The sequence below is a fragment of the Recurvomyces mirabilis genome (genome assembly GCF_035927965.1).
Source record: "Recurvomyces mirabilis strain CCFEE 5264 chromosome Unknown scaffold_31, whole genome shotgun sequence".
NCBI classification, from domain to species: domain Eukaryota; kingdom Fungi; phylum Ascomycota; class Dothideomycetes; order Mycosphaerellales; family Teratosphaeriaceae; genus Recurvomyces; species Recurvomyces mirabilis.
The window spans coordinates 333,718-349,159 of record NW_027041965.1 but is presented as its reverse complement, the minus strand read 5'-3'; the positions used below and the strand labels follow the sequence as shown (position 1 = coordinate 349,159).

Sequence of the window (15,442 nt, the reverse complement as noted above, 5' to 3'; positions counted from 1 at the left end):
TACTTGTACTCGGACATGCTAGCGCACCGTGTGGTCACTGCTTGAACAAGAAATGCCAAAGGCCTAAAATTGAGACGAAAATCGCACACACCTTCACTAGAGGCTTTTTGTACGCCAGTCTGGTAGAGTGCTCTAGCTGGTATGGACGAAGGATCACCCTCATCAAAGACGCGCTCGCTTATATTCGTCTGGAAGACAACTTCAAGCACGCCCTGCACGCCACTGCAGAGTTAGAAAGATTCGCCACAACCGCTCTTCTATGGAGACCTTCGCCATCGAAAGCCGCATAGCTTGGCGCAATGTATGAGAGTGCTCTTGGGAGCTCAATCCGAGCCTATAGGCGCTTTGACAGCTCAGCCTTGACAGACAATGGCATGCCTGATATGGTAGTCTGGCCTGAAGCTCTCACCACACCCCAAACACTCTGTGTACCCAGTCTTGTCATGGGAAGCTTCATGTCGCTTCAACACGTCTTTCCTGCTGAAGCTCTTACCGCACTGTCCACACGCCCATTGACGTCCTTGGACGATGTCTCGATGGCGGCTACGCTCGTGTCTTCGTAGGGCTGAGGCATTGCTCAGCGATGCACCGCATATGTTGCAGGCATGGCGCTGCTGGGTGAGATCATCAGCTTCGTTGTCCGTGATGTCGTCAGCACTAGCTTCTGCCATTTCATAAACCTCTTGGTCCGCCACCACAGCATTGTCGAAGTACGGCTCCTCCATTAGTCCTGGCCAACTAGCCAGCGTGTCGGTCTCCACCTTTTCAATAGCATCCTCGAGGAGCTCGACAACGGCGCTGTATCCACCTTCCTGCGCATATTCTTTGGCGCTGCGCATCTGAGGCACCTTGTGTTGGCCTTCTCGAAGTAGAAAGACGACCATATCAAAGCGGCCGTGCTCAGCGGCACCCTCGAGGGCGAGCCGGCCATCCACTACGCTTCCTGCAGCTGTCATGACCGCACCGTGCTCGAGCAACAGTTTTGCTATGCCTACACTTCCACCGGATGCAGCCAATTGTAAAGCCGTGGCACCTTTGCGTGCAGCTGGCAATGCATTGACGTCGGCTCCATGTCGCAAGAGAAGGAAAACGAGGTCATATGAGCCAAGCTCAGTAGCTCTTTGCAATGGGGTTCGATTTATGCCTCGAGTGGCTGGGAAATTGATGTCAGCGCCGTATTTGATAAGTGCTCGAACCATAGAGGCATCGCATGTGTCTAGTGAGGCGAGTAGAGGCGTTCTACGACCACGATGCGAACCGACCGTTTCATTTGCTGCTGCAGGTCTCGCGCGCAGTAGCATCTCTACCATTCGAGAGTTCCTTTGAGATATGGCAGTGAGAAGCGCGGAGCCACACGTACCTCCTACCCAACTGTCCCAAGCATCTGATTCCCAGTCGTAAGGGACTTGGGCTGCGCCACGCCCAAGCAGAATTGCAGCCATATCATACTGGCTTTTGTGCGCCGCGATATCGAGGGCATGTTGGCCGAGGATCCCAAGATCTTGGGGACTGCGTACGGATACCGCCTCTAGTACAATCAGGAACACTTCCGTGCTCGTTTTCAGTGCAAATGCAAGAGCGTCTGCATCAATCACCACAGAGCCATGTTCCAAGAATTCCTTGACCAGGAGCATATCAGCCAGACCAATGATCCCACGAATAATACCACGTGGAAGTATAGCACCAGCTTGCAACGTCAGGAGGGCGCATTCTGGGTGGGTTTGTACTGCCTGTACCAGTGCCGAATTGAGTATGCCATACTTGAACTCGTAATCGTGCAGGACATGGGGCAACCCAGATGCAATCAGAGTCTTGATCATATCGATGTCACCCCATGCGAACGCTGCGCAGACGCTGCCTGTGAGAGGACAGCCGTGATCCAGTAGTTGTTCGATAAGGGCAATATTGCGGCATTGCAAAGCTGACACAAGTGGTGAGAGTGTTAATTGTTGTGAGCGGTCAATAGCGTGATTGACTTTGCAGTCTGCGTTATTCATGGCTAGGGAGATTTCCTGGTGACTCGTGGATGCGCCACCTTCGAGGAGCAATATAGCGCCTGGTAGGTTATTAGCGCGAGCCGCCATTACTAAAGCATAGCCAAGCATGCTGCTATGGTTGGCGTGCCCATGGCATCTTTGCCGAATCAAGCAGGTGAGCATCGCATCGTCTGCGACCTCAGCGTAGGCAGTAAGGAGAGCACACCACTGATCGTCTGTATTCGGAACATCAACATCTGGCTGTCGACTCATAAGCTGATAGATGCCTTCGTCCTGCGATCGTACTGCTTCCGCCAGAGCTGTAGTCCGATAGTGCCGCGAGAAGGTACTGGATAAAGCACCGGCCTGCAGCACATATGCTATCAAACAAGGGTGACGGCCGATGGTAGCAGCAACCAGCACATTTGGTGTAAGGCTTGTCCCGCTCTCGAAAAGCAACTTCACCAAGTCGAGCTCTCCACGTCGCGCCAAGATATCGATCCAGAACGGCGGCCAGCCGGCCTCTTCCCAAAGGCAACATGTGCCGGCGTGGTTATCGCCTTCTTCAGACACAAGAGCGACGTCAAGATCCACTTTGTTCTTGACTAGCTCGTGTAAGACCAAGTCGAGCAGTGGCGTACTAGCTCGTTTTGCAAATTGGAAGAAGAACCCTGCGTAACTCCAAGACTCGTAAGATGGCGCGAGACCCGCGGATAGTATGATTTCAAGGATGTCGTCCTCGCCAATATCGACCATCAAAAACATTGTCTCTGATCCAACAAGGGCCCGAGCTTCCGATAGCAACAGAACTAGATCATGGCCCAATTGAGAGTCCTTGCTGTATCCCCGAATCGCGCATTCAAGAGCTCCACATGGCTTGGGTAACTTGGGAAGAGAAGACCGCGAATAAAAGGTATCCCATGCACTCCAGTAACCCGAGCGAGGTCGACCAGACGTTAGTGTCGCCCCGTTCAGCGTTTTGTTGACATCAGCCCCAACTTTCAAGAGCAATTTTGTTAGTGCTAGATGCTGTAAACCAGCGGAACGCTCGATGGCCGTATATCTTACGCCGTCCACATTGCAAAAATGTACGTTGACATCCAATCCTGGTCCCGTAGGTGACAAGAGACGAGCCACGGCATCTACGTCCCCCGCCTCAACAGCACAAGTGAACATGCCTTCGGCCAGTGGTGCCATCGACAGGTGACTACCCATTCGAAAGTCCGGTTGCAGCGTCTGATTTAGCCAAATGGTCATGGGCTCTTTGATATACTCGTGTAGTATGTTCAGGGGCGTATGAGGTCGTAAGCCCGCATAGTTGTTGCTCAAAGCATATATGAGAAGGCGAAGATGTATCCTCGAAAGTTTCCCTACAGTCATGGGCTCCTGGAGTTCTAGGGCAGACTTCGGGAAAAGAGCTTGTGCGATCGGTAGAATTTCAAATGCGTAACGAGCGACGACATCGGGTGGAGGTGCCAAGTTTGACTGTATCACTGCTGTTGAAGCCGAGTGAGCTGTTCTTGTTAGACTGGACGTGGGAGAGTCGCTGGTGTCGAGTGTATTGGAGACTATCTTAACATCAGCCTTGCCATCGATTGGCGCCAAAACATTGTCGGTGTTCCATACCAAGGCCATGCCAACGTAGAGCTTCAAGCATTTCGGACATCTGCATGAAGGGTAAGTCGTCCGCATGCCGACTGCTGCTATTGAACTTTCTGCTCATCGTGAACGGAATGCTCAATGTGAAAGTGTGGTGGTGGTACGGTACCGGAGGGAAAAGGCGTAGACTCAAACGGGCGGATGTCAGTTCTTCATATGTTGATGGTTCCTCGTCAGGGGACAGGAAATACGATCTATCTTATACCAAAGACAACCATCATGTCATGTAGGCTGTAGCCTTGCTCTCATACCACCAAATCTGGCACCACCAGACAGTGCCTTGTTGTCGCTTGACCATGTGCGTACTAGCTCGCAGCTGTACATGCCAAACTCGTCCCTATTGGCTGAAGAATCGAATGCACTTCGTGCATTAGTTTGGTGGTGCCACGTTATCAAGATCTGACGTGGTGGTGCCAGCATCATCGACAAAGGCTGCGCAACAAGCAAATCAACTTTGTAAGAACGGGGATGGATGTGCTGAAAGCCATCGTATCGTGGTTGAGATTGATGCCCAAGGCAACCGCAACAAGTGACCAACCCGAAACACCACCAACGCCATCGCTGACACAAACCGGTGAGCTTGCTGCTACTAACTGAAATGAATGCCCTCCTGGTTGAAAGCATACAACAGCCGCAAGAAATCGCCCTCATCACACAATCGTGCTCGCTTATCTGCCAACTGCGTCTCAACCTCAAGCACCTTCTTGACCTTCGACCTGACCAGCTCTGCCACCTTCCCCTTCCGCTTCCTATTGGGATTTCCCTGCGCCTTCTCAGCCTTCTTATCCCTCTCCTCCTTGAAGAAGTCCGGCAAATCCTCGTCCTCGTCCACATCCATGATACCATCCCACTCATCGTCTTGCGCCTCCACTTCCACATCCATGTCCTCCGTCATAGCTGCTTCCGAAGGCCCATCCTCGAGTGGAATATCGTGTTGTGCGCAGAAAGTCCTGTAGTTTGACTCCAGCATCTCCATGACCGTGCTCGTGCCCAGAAATCCAGACCGCAGGACTCGATTCTTCCTCACGAACACAATTCTGAGCAAGCCATCCCACTCGTCATAGCTTATTTGTGGCCGCGGATTCTTCGGTGATATTCGCACGACATTACTCTCTACCTGCGGAGGAGGATTGAAGTTGTTTCGTCCGACTTTCATAACATGATCGACTTTGGCCCACATCTGCGCATTCACACTCAGACGCGAATAAAGCTTCTCGCCGGGTTTTGCAAACAGTCGCATGGCAAATTCTCGTTGAAACATGAGTACGCATGATCGAGGCGAGGGCGAAGTAGCCAGGAGCTTGAATGTTAAGGGTGAGGAGATCTGGTATGGTGTATTCGAGATACAGACGTCGAAGTATGGGAGTTCCGGTAGCTTAATCACATCTCCCAGTATAAGTTCCAGTCGCTTTGCAGCAGGGGTTCCTTGGAATCGTTTGGTGATTTCGGCCGCCATGCGAGGGTCTTGCTCGACGGCTATGACTCGCTTTGCTTTCTCGAGTATGCGGGTTGTCAAATTTCCGGTTCCGGGTCCGACTTCAAGGACGATATCTGACTGTTTGAGGTCGGCCTTGTCCACGATCGCTTGGGCTACACCAGGGTTCTTGAGGATATGCTGGCCGATGTCTGTGTTCATCTTGAAGATGTTGTTGGCGGACTTCCCGCCCTTGCCCTTTCGCGCCGCTGCACCAGCATATGGATCTGATTTGGCGATGCCGCCATTGCCGCCTTTCCTCGCTGCCTTTGCCATGATCCTTACTCGTGAAATCGTGATTGTGGATGTGGCGTAGTACTACTGTGCTCAAGTTTTTAAGATTTGTTGGAGGAGATCAATCTTATCTTATCGCTGCGTACCAGCCGAGGAACCTGAATGTCACAACAAGCGCTGAAGCATCCTCTGAGCAAAATCACATACATTGTGAATTGTCATGGAAGATGGAAGCGAGCCCGTCTTTCGGTCCAACAAGAGGAGAAAGGTCCTTCGAAGGAGAGCAGAAGATGACGAGAACCTCGAATCAATTTCCCCTGAAGTAAATGGAGATGGGGAATTGGAGGGCCACCATGAGCCAGCTCAAAGAGTGCAGAAGCCCTTGGCGAAGAAGCATGGCATAGCCTTCACCAGCCAGAGTCGCCCACAGTCTACAGAGGTGGAGAGCAACGACCAGATTGCGATCGTGGCGATACACCCTAGCCGTGATGCCAGTGTCGTACCCGGAGCCAATCGCTTCATCAAGCCAACTGGCAAGACCGAAGTCACAGACGATAAGCATATGTACGTCCTTACCCGTGATGTCCAAGTGCGAGCGGGGATCAGCACTAACAGCGTAGGACGGCATTCGTAGACTCCAAGCTGGCTGAAATGCGATCTGCACTCTCGACCAACGCCACAGATGATGAGGATAACGACGTCGACTCTCCTGCAGCTGACGAGGATGGACATCTCTCGGGTGCCAATCCCACTCAAGCCCCAACATCAATCGTAGCACAACAAAGACAACGCAACGGCCGCCGCAGAAAGCCACGGCAACCACGACCACGCGACCCCAATGATATAGCACGGGCCAGTCTAATCGACGACATTATGAAAGAGTCTTCATCGTCTCACTACGACCGTGCAGCACCCGAGCGCACCTCTCAGCCGAAGACTGACAACGAGGACACTGCTGCCGAGGCCTTCAAAGCACAGTATTTGCAAGATCTCGCAGAGCGCCATCGACGAAAGCCAGCGGCCCCTCCGCCTTTCAGCAAGCTGGCGCAAGCGAAGGCGAATGATCGTGCTGCTCATGGACCGAAGCTGGGTGGGAGTCGGAGTCAGAGGGAGAGGATGAAGGCTGCGCAGGCTGAGGCTGGGAAGGAAGGGGTGAAGAAGTGAACGACGACTGCGGCAGCACCGCACGCGTTTGCACTTAAAATGCAGACCGCAAGAAGTGCAGGAGGAATACTTGAATACTATGTAACCAATCAAAACGCCTCTACGCCGTGCTACTCCAACATATCCACTTTGATCGAGGAATCCCACTCCCCGACTGGCGTCCCTTGTCCTCCGTGTCAACGACTCAACGTGCACATCCACACGCACGTGGCCCTGCCCCCTCCCTTTTCTTTCAAGCGCATCCCCGATCCCCATTCCTCACCCTTCAAGCTTAGAACAAACACATATCCAAACAACAACAACAAGCACAAGCCCCCAAAATCCCCGCCATGATCCCACCACTCCCACCCCCCTGCTGCTGATGCTGAGGCGGGTAACCCTGCTGCTGCGGATAATACATCGGCTGCTGCTGTTGTCCATACGGCCCTTGCTGCATCGGCGGGCCGTAACCCTGTTGTGGTGGACCTTGGCCGTAGGGACCGGGAGCACCGTATTGAGGTTGACCGTATTGGCCTTGAGGGGCAGGGGAGCCATAGCCGCCGAAGGCGCGGGGGTCGCCGCCGGCTGGGCCGGCGTCGTAGTGTGCTTGCTGGGGGTATTGGGGTGGGGGGCCTTCGGGGGAGGACTGGGGTGGGTGTGTTAGTACTTATGTCATTGCGCTGTAGATAATTGAGTGGTGTGGCGTACGTATTTGTTAGCCATGTTGGTGTATGTGTACCTGCTCTCGCGGTAGGTGGATGCCGGGTAGGTGGCGGCTCGAGTCCTGAATAACCAAGGGAGTTTCTGATGCGCCGGCCTTTGTACGTTGCACTACAATGGTCGTCGTACCTGTGTGGTTGTCCCGCCTAATTGTCAAGACAATGCTGATTACGATCAAGTAGAGCCGAAAAAGCAAATGAGCAGGGTACGTGGAATGCAGATGGATGATGAGGAGAGTTCTGGGCAAGCTCTGGGGCGCGGCGCTCGGCAGGAGCGGGTGCGTGGCTCAGCGAACAAGAGGCGTCGTTTGCTTGCGTACGTTATATTTTCATTGCCACCACGTGGGCAAACAATATCCACCACACATGTGAAGTCGACGTGATCACTACAGCGATATACAACTGTGCCGCTCCTATAATCGATCCGCATTGCTGAGGCTCAAGTTCCAACGATTGAACGCCGTTGGCTCCCAAGCCGCATTTGACCGCAGCAACACTGTATCACCCAAGAACCGTCCACAGAATAGTGGCATTGATAACCTCCCAAACGCACGAGATAAAGTCGGGTAGCGCTGGAATACCGTCGGTCATGCGCAGAATTGTCTCATTTCGCTACCTATGACCATCCGGTAGTAACGCCATGATCTTGCTATGCAGAGAATTACCCCTTGCACAACGTCATTTTTGCATGTGTGCGCCATAGTGCGGTACATGCGCCACGGCATAATGGCAACACGAATTGCAGCAGCACGAAGCTCCTCATACACAGCTCCCTTACACCTTGAAACCACGGGACCGTCTGCGACCACGAGCCTTCTCGAACTTGCGACCCTTGCTCTCGATGTATGGCTTCTGTGGTAGTTGTCAGTGATACGAAGCTTTGTGTCAAAACATATTATTCTACGAACCTTGTGCTTGTGAGGACCGAAGCCGAAGTGCTTGACAGCCTCACGAGCATTCTTCGCACCACGGAGAAGAATGACATTCGAGCCAGTCGGCGCACGTGTAGCGAGCTGATCAAAAGTAAGGCATTCGCCGCCAGCCTTCTCAATGCGCGCACGAGCCGTAGCCGTGAAGCGCAGAGCGCAGATGCTCATCTTGGGCACCTCATAAAGGCGGTTGTCATCGGTGACGGGACCGACGACGGCGCGGATCTTGTCCTTGTGCTCCTCGGCCGCGTGCTTGTTGGCGGACACGGCGACGATCTTGGAGAGGGAGATCGGTGGCCTGACGGTTTCAAGGTCAGCGCAGGCTCAAAAGCGCCCTCCGTACAATTGTACGAAGGACTTGCCAGCGGAGTATGGAGATACTCACTTGTTGATCTTCGAGCTCATCAGACGGCGGAGGACGACCTTGTTGAAGCCCGAGTCCGTGCCTGTGGTATGTATGTGTTAGTCCACGTCCTGGACACTTTTTTTTTGCTCTTGCTCCGGCATTGCCATTACTGTCTCTTTCTTTCATGATTTGATGTACGTACGGCGGGAGAGGAATTTGTAGAGCTTGACAAGGAGGACGAGGTATGGGTTCTCGCTCTTGGGCGCGCGCCTGTGGCCGCTTTTGACTGTGAGAAAAGTATGTTAGTGATTTCTGGACTATGGCTCGTTCGTGGGGGGAGAGGGTCGAGGCGTTTGTGTTGTGAATGAAGCGGAGCGGTGATGGTATCGTACCGTGGTGCTTGTCGAGATCTACACCCATGTTGGCGGTATTGTCGTTGTGCAATCGGATCTTGCCTGTCGTCGCAAACCTATGTACCACTTTCTCGCACAAATTCGCCAGAGTGTAAGTCTTGGCGTGGAGTGCGGATAGCTCCCGCTCGGAGGCACGTGCTTCGGCGCAAGCAACCATCTTTCTGCGCCCTACAAGACAACATTTTACGTCACTCTACTTCCACTTTTTGGTATTCTACAAAACCCGCCTGATCTTTCAACATACGGCAGAAAGGCATATGACTAGATACACGTGATGGTGTACGCGTGAGTGACAGCGAAGTGGCCATGTTTCGATACACGGTACTTAGTAGCGACTGTCGTCTTATCCTTCCCGTCTGCCTCCTCATCATACAAAAGAAGCGTATATATGTCGATGACTTTGTACTGATATCCTGTGTGCTAGCTGACCTGAGGAAGACAATGGGAAAACCTCTATAGCTGCCTCTGTACTCGACAATTCTAATGCGAAGCGTGTGGAGTACGAAAGATGCCAGCTATTGCAATTTGCCATGTACGCAGAAGGTACCATGCTTCTGCTCAAGCACGTGCTCAAAGTAACCAGAAGAGTACGCTGTATCATTCAAACAGCAGGTTCCACATCTCTTTCCAACCTTGGATGCCCTTTGCCGCGTCGCCATAGCACAACATTAGCATCTCATCATATGCCGACCTTAACGCTTCAAAATCTTCCTTCGACTTGATACCATTGTTGACCAGACCATTCTACCATTAGCTGACCAGCGACGTTAAAATCACATCCAAAGCTTGCGCTCCACTCACCAACAGCCATCCCCATTGCTTCTGCCGTATGGAGCAACGAACGATAAGTACCTTGCATCTTCATCTCCTGGTGTGACGGCAGCCGCACGAGCGTATCAGCCGCTGCGTTCAGATTCCGCATCACATCTCCCATCATCTCGGCCTGCGCAGCCAACAGCGGCAGATGTGGTATTGGCACTACCAGTCCATCCACGCAGGTATCTCGATGCAGCGCTTCCAGCGAGAGGTATGCGCCCAGTTGTGACAGCAGGACGTTACAGAGGTGGAGGGTGTGCCATGCTAGACGCTGTAGCCCGATACTGGTGGCTGGTGTCGGTTGCCCGATGGTGCTTTGTGCTTGGAACATGTCGTGAGTGTTGTCAGTCTGGATCTTGTCTGCCATCGCTGCAAGGAGGCCACATATATGTAATTTTCTCTTGAAGATGCTAAATGTATGTTTGCCTTCCTTCACCGGCTGAAGCGTTGAGATCTTGTTGCGAGCAAATGGGCACTCCGAACAAGGAAGGAGCTGCTGCCTAGCGAACCTCACATTCACTCACATCTGACAGATGGTAAAGAGGTGAGCCCGCTCCAAACAAATAGGTTGCCATGCTGTGGGATATATGCCATCGCTAAAACGCTCACAAAATGCCCACATATACAGTCCTCAAATCCAACAACTGAATACAGAACATCCCACAAAACCCCATCCTCATCCTCACTGCTCCAGTCCCTTACTCCTCCTCGTAATCTCCCCATCCTCCAAAGCAGCCAGCCATAAACACCGACTCAGCACCTCCGGATGCGGATGAAAAATATACTTCGAGCTCGCCTCGATCAGCCGCAACAAACTCTTCACAATCGTAGCACTAGTCTGATACCTCTCAAAATTTATCAACGCCTCGTTCCCGGTCCCTTGCTGCTGCTGCTGCGATGTAGGCGGAGGGTTGATCCGAGCAGGCTTCTGCGCGTTGAACATTAAGTCGTGAGTGTAGAGGCCTATGAAGGGTATACAGCCTTTTTCTGCGCTGGAAGCCTCCATTTCTGCCCTTAGGGCGTTGAAGTTTCGGACGGGCTGGCAGAGGTGTTCTAGGCGCTCGAGTTTCTGCTTCTCGGCTGGTGCTACTAAGGACCATGTTGTTTGGAGACGAGCCAGGTCGGCAGAGAGGAGGGCGAGAGTGATTTGGTACATTGAGGCGTAGTTTCGGAAGCGATGGCAGTGCGTCGCTATGTGGATGTATTTCGTCACCGCCCTTGCTCGTTCGCTGGGTGTGGTTGTGAGAACGATTTCCGAGACGACCCACTTCACGACTAGGTTGAAGCGGGATACTACGATGTCGACGCCCGTGGAGTGGTCGGATTTGAGGTATTCGACCCAGTTGCGGACGTTGGGTGGGGATTGGGCCCAGTTGAGACTTATGAGATCTTTCCAGTCGACTTCGTCCAGTGCGTCTTTTTCGATGATGGTGAGTTGTTCGGCTACTACTTCGCTTTCGAAGGCGAGGATGAAAGGCATATGCGTAGCAGGTAAATTGCCGGGCGCTGTGTGGACTCTGCGAAGCTCCATCTGGCTTGCTGCAGATACCATGGGCTGATGTTGCGGTAGGCGATAGCTGTCCAAATTTGGCGAGAACAGCTTCGGGGCACTTTGCGCTTCCTTGAGCGCCCTCGCGGCAGCGTTGTTCTTCGGCACCACGAGATCTCCGCTTGCTCCGCGCTCAGGCGAATGCTCCCTAGCAGCTCCAACGGTCGAAGGTGGCGTTGGCGGTGCTTGTGGAATTTGGGGCAGTTCATCTTCCTCATCCATGGTGTCGTCGAAGAAGAAGCTCCTCACAGCCAAGTTATCCTCCTCACCAGACTGATCAGCTATTTCCGTCGAGATATCGCTCAGACTCTCATTGTCATCCAACAGAAAGGAGCCTCCGGATGCCGCTGACTTTGGCGCACTGCCTGACTTCGCATGGCCTTTCTTGATCTCATCCACGATTTGTGGATTTGCAAGTTGTACCTGCTTGATGTCTATTGCTTTTGGTACATCCTGCATGCTCTCTACATCAGGCACGTAGAAGCGGCCAACGTTAGGCTTTGTAAGGACAGGAGCGCCTAGGTCATGCTTGGGAACTTGATCGTAGCCATTGGTTGAGTCGCCTGACATGGATAGGAAACCATCTGGTGCATCTGTGCCAGATAAGTGATAGATACTCGCGCCTTGCGTCTCGGTCCTCGGCGTCTTGGGACTGAGTAGTCCTCCTTCGATGGGAGAGGTCGAATCACTTATAGCTTGGCTTGCGTCAGTGAAGCGAAGTGCTGCTGGCTTCTGTTTCTCAGGTTGCGACTGTGTGGCTTTGGCTTCGGCTCCAGGGACAGTACTGTTCCTTAAGCTCGCATTCTGACCTTCCAGACGTCGCAGTGTATCTTCTACACCACCATTGACCCTTTTCTCCGGTAGCTTGGCCAACTTGGAAACTTCAGCTTCGAAAGAAGGTCGCATATGCGGCTCTAGAGACATCAAGCTGACCGGATCTTTCTGCTTATTGGGTGGCATAGTAGGCATCTTCCACGAGGCAAAGTCTTGGCCAGAGAAGTGTGTACCGGAGAGCTCATGAGAGGGCACACCGGAGCTCGGACCCGACCGCATCGAGAATGAGTCTGTGGGCTCGCGTGGCGGTGGCTCAAGCTCATGGACGTGGTCAGCTGCTTTCAGATCACCTCCCGGACGACGTCTGAGCTGATGTGGCGGTGATACGTCAAAAGTAGGTGAGTGCACACCCGACGACTTGCGCGCCTGCATGCGTGTGGTAGGCGATAGTGCGGCGCTGTCAGCAGCCCAGCTTTCTGGGACGACAAGCAAGTCATGCATGTGGACATCAGACGACTGCCGTGCCGCGTCAGGCGGATATGATGCCGACTGTCGTACAGCATGGTCGACCTGAGCGTTCTGCTGCGGGTCATTAAGTGCATCTGTGGTGCTACGGAACAATGCCGGCGGCGCCATATCAGAGGACCATGAACTGACAGATGGTATAGTGCCTCCTATCTGAGGTGAGCCAGTAGTTCCAGTATCGTCCATGATAAGTATGGACTGACTGCCATTGCTGATACGACTGTTCCATCGATCGAATCGTGGCCGGGGGCCCTCGAGTTCTCGATCATCCGGTGCTATGCCAGACTGTCGGTCGGGGAACTGCACCGGCGACTGTTGAACCTGCTGATGAGCTGGGGTCGGAAGATTCACTTCCTGGAAGGCATCTTCATAAGACCGGCCGATCCTTTCCGCAAGTATGTCCACTCTTGGCGGACCACGGAGCTGCTGCCAAGCTGATGAGCTCGCAGCTTTGTCCTGCTGAGCCATAGGCGCAGATGTGCGCGAGCTAGACGAGTTTGTGGATCGATGACTGCTGCCGTTGCTGTGTGGAGGTGAGCCGTTCCTATGTCGACTGCTGAGAGCCCTCCGAACATCGCCGACCAATCGCTTGACGCCCAAATTCTGTGCACCGCGGTCGTGGAAGTAGTCATCGTTCATAGGGCCAATGCGGTTGCCATGCGCATCCAAATCAGGACTTATTGGTATCAACAGTTCCACTTTGGCCGGCGACGGCTGCAGCAGCAGTCCTCTAACCAACCCTCCAGTGAACGTCATGGTGGCCATCGCCCTGACATCCACACTTTCGACCTTGCTGGAAGCTAATGGAGCTCTTTCATCCCTCAAAGCATCCGAGAAACTACCACTTCGCTTATGCTGGTTACTTGGCCGAGGGTTCGTCTTGGAGACCGGAGGATGACGATGAGGACCCACTGGCCTAGCATTTCGAGATGGATGTCCTGTCAAAGCCGGTCGCATATGCCGAAGAAATGGTACTGAGCAGGAGAGTACCTGTAGACTGACCTCGCTCATTGGTGATGCTGGTATGCTCGCTGTACGTATCGTGCTCAGACTACCAAGTATAGGTGTCTGCATGCCATTAATGCGGCTTGTCGGTTCTTCCACCGGGACTTCCGCAGGTATCTGCACAGGCACGGATACCCGCCTAAAGTCTGCACGAGAAGGCTTAGGCTTCAGTGGAAGAGTGGTTGAGGTAGGAGATGGAGGAAAGGCACGACTACTCGGCGGTCCACCAGCCACGATCTCTGCCTCGGGTGAGTTCTCCAAAGCATCCTCGGATGGCCAGTACATGGCACAAGTCCTTCTCCAGCACTTCTTAAGCTCACCAATGATGTTTATATCGCTGCCACCTCTATCTTCACGCCGTAGGAGATTCTGCGCGATGCCGTTCACTAGGTCGCAGAATCGCTGTCGGAACATTACATCCAGTACAAAGTCATCTGCAAAATAGTTCAAGATCCAATGTCGAAGTGCCACGAATGTTCGGACTCGGACGATTCGTCCAGCGTCTGTGTCCTTGTCGAGTGCCCATTGTAGACGGGTCAAGAGATACTCGAGCAGATCCCGACATGGCATGAAGCTCCGAAACGTCAAGAAGAAGTCCGAAAGCAGCTCGTAGTCCAGGAACACAGGTGATGTTATCTGCGCAATCAGTCTTGCTGGCGTCGCCGCCGCAATACGTCCCTGGGCGTTATACCGCACGATAGTCGGGTCATTGGCACCACTTTCCACGCGGTCGAAGATACTCGTGTCGAATTTGCCTAGTTGCGGTATCTGCGTAGGTAGTGTCGGAGTCATTCTCGTGGGAGTGCCAGAGTATGCTGTAGATGGATGCAGCCGAGCTGCCGAGTCACTGCGCTGATATACAGGACTGCTGTGTGTCCTGCCTGGTGGCGCAGGAAACAGCTTATCATACTCCAGCCTCGAGATGATGGAAGATCTCATATCGTCTGTGCCACCCGTAGTATTCGTATACACGGAGCTGTGCAAGTACGCTGTCCCTCGATCACTGAACCGAGGCGTGCCGAGTTTGTAGTGTGGAATATGCAAATCTAGGAAGCCACCGGATAGGTCGACTGAACTCTTCGGCCTACCACTTCCTGCATCTCTACCATTGACCAGGAGATGAAAGTCGGCGTTCTCGTTTGTGGGACTCCGCAGGCGCTCTCGCTCGCTGACAGTAGAGAAGGAATGCGATCTCGGTCTTCTCTTCTGTGCCGTATTGGCCATACTCAGTGGAGGCACAGGTATAGCATAATCGTACGTCCCTTGGGCTCGCAGTCGTGGCGTCCATTGTCCCGATGTATCACTTTGATACTCCGCCGACCAGTCATTCTTTCCATCATCACCGTACGAAGTCTGCGGTGGTGTTGCAGGTGCCGATGGGAAACTCTGCTGCTGCGGCATGCGACTCGGCTTGAGATACAGAGTTCCTCCCGCACCAACATTCGCAATGGTAAAATGTCTCGCATTTGGATCCTCCTCCGAACCGTATTCCCGTCTCAAGGGTTCCGTCCTCCTCGGCACTCGAATAATCTCACTACTGTCCTTCGCCGTCTTGATCTTCCCGGATGTCGGTCTACGCGCTCTCTCCTGCTGAGTCGTCCGCTTCTCGCGTGTGATCTGCGTAGGTGTTCGAGTCGGTGGTTGCGGTAGTGGTTGCGCATCGTATCGCATCCTGCGTGCGACTGCGCTGCGATCCATCTCTGGCCATGAATGGCCGACTCCACTTGTCACACGACGACGCTGCTCTGGTGAGCTTTTCCCTCTCGCCTACTAACACGCCATGGCAAGTCGTAGCACTTTGTTATGATCCGTGAACCAATAATCTCTTCGTGCGACCAGACAATAATGTCGTACGGTCAACCCTTCTTTCGGCAATATTC

The 15,442-nt window shown here is 53.2% G+C and overlaps 6 protein-coding genes across 6 annotated transcripts; 1 reads left to right on the top strand and 5 right to left on the bottom strand.

Annotated features, from left to right (window-relative positions):
- Window positions 1–463: 463 nt before the first annotated feature.
- LTS14_009489 (uncharacterized protein) lies at window positions 464–3,611 on the bottom strand (the record flags this gene model as incomplete). The annotated part of the gene is given in 2 exon segments (XM_064842171.1): window positions 464–477; window positions 494–3,611. 2 exon segments carry the CDS (start codon window positions 3,609–3,611, stop codon window positions 464–466), a joined length of 3,132 nt encoding a protein of 1,043 aa, XP_064690379.1.
- A 613-nt stretch (window positions 3,612–4,224) lies between these two features.
- On the bottom strand, window positions 4,225–5,385 carry DIM1 (Dimethyladenosine transferase; the record flags this gene model as incomplete). The annotated part of the gene is made up of 1 exon (XM_064842170.1): window positions 4,225–5,385. The coding sequence occupies one exon, from the start codon at window positions 5,383–5,385 to the stop codon at window positions 4,225–4,227; it is 1,161 nt and encodes a 386-aa protein (XP_064690378.1).
- Window positions 5,386–5,563: 178 nt separating this feature from the next.
- On the top strand, window positions 5,564–6,507 carry LTS14_009487 (uncharacterized protein; the record flags this gene model as incomplete). Its single annotated transcript, XM_064842169.1, has 2 exons — window positions 5,564–5,907; window positions 5,964–6,507. 2 exons carry the CDS (start codon window positions 5,564–5,566, stop codon window positions 6,505–6,507), a joined length of 888 nt encoding a protein of 295 aa, XP_064690377.1.
- A 271-nt stretch (window positions 6,508–6,778) lies between these two features.
- On the bottom strand, window positions 6,779–7,209 carry LTS14_009486 (uncharacterized protein; the record flags this gene model as incomplete). The annotated part of the gene is made up of 2 exons (XM_064842168.1): window positions 6,779–7,132; window positions 7,195–7,209. 2 exons carry the CDS (start codon window positions 7,207–7,209, stop codon window positions 6,779–6,781), a joined length of 369 nt encoding a protein of 122 aa, XP_064690376.1.
- Window positions 7,210–7,979: 770 nt separating this feature from the next.
- On the bottom strand, window positions 7,980–10,076 carry LTS14_009485 (uncharacterized protein; the record flags this gene model as incomplete). The annotated part of the gene is made up of 6 exons (XM_064842167.1): window positions 7,980–8,057; window positions 8,114–8,432; window positions 8,520–8,580; window positions 8,683–8,766; window positions 8,873–9,061; window positions 9,695–10,076. The coding sequence occupies 6 exons, from the start codon at window positions 10,074–10,076 to the stop codon at window positions 7,980–7,982; spliced, it is 1,113 nt and encodes a 370-aa protein (XP_064690375.1).
- A 315-nt stretch (window positions 10,077–10,391) lies between these two features.
- Window positions 10,392–15,260, bottom strand: LTE1 (Guanine nucleotide exchange factor lte1; the record flags this gene model as incomplete). The annotated part of the gene is made up of 1 exon (XM_064842166.1): window positions 10,392–15,260. The coding sequence occupies one exon, from the start codon at window positions 15,258–15,260 to the stop codon at window positions 10,392–10,394; it is 4,869 nt and encodes a 1,622-aa protein (XP_064690374.1).
- Window positions 15,261–15,442: the final 182 nt, after the last annotated feature.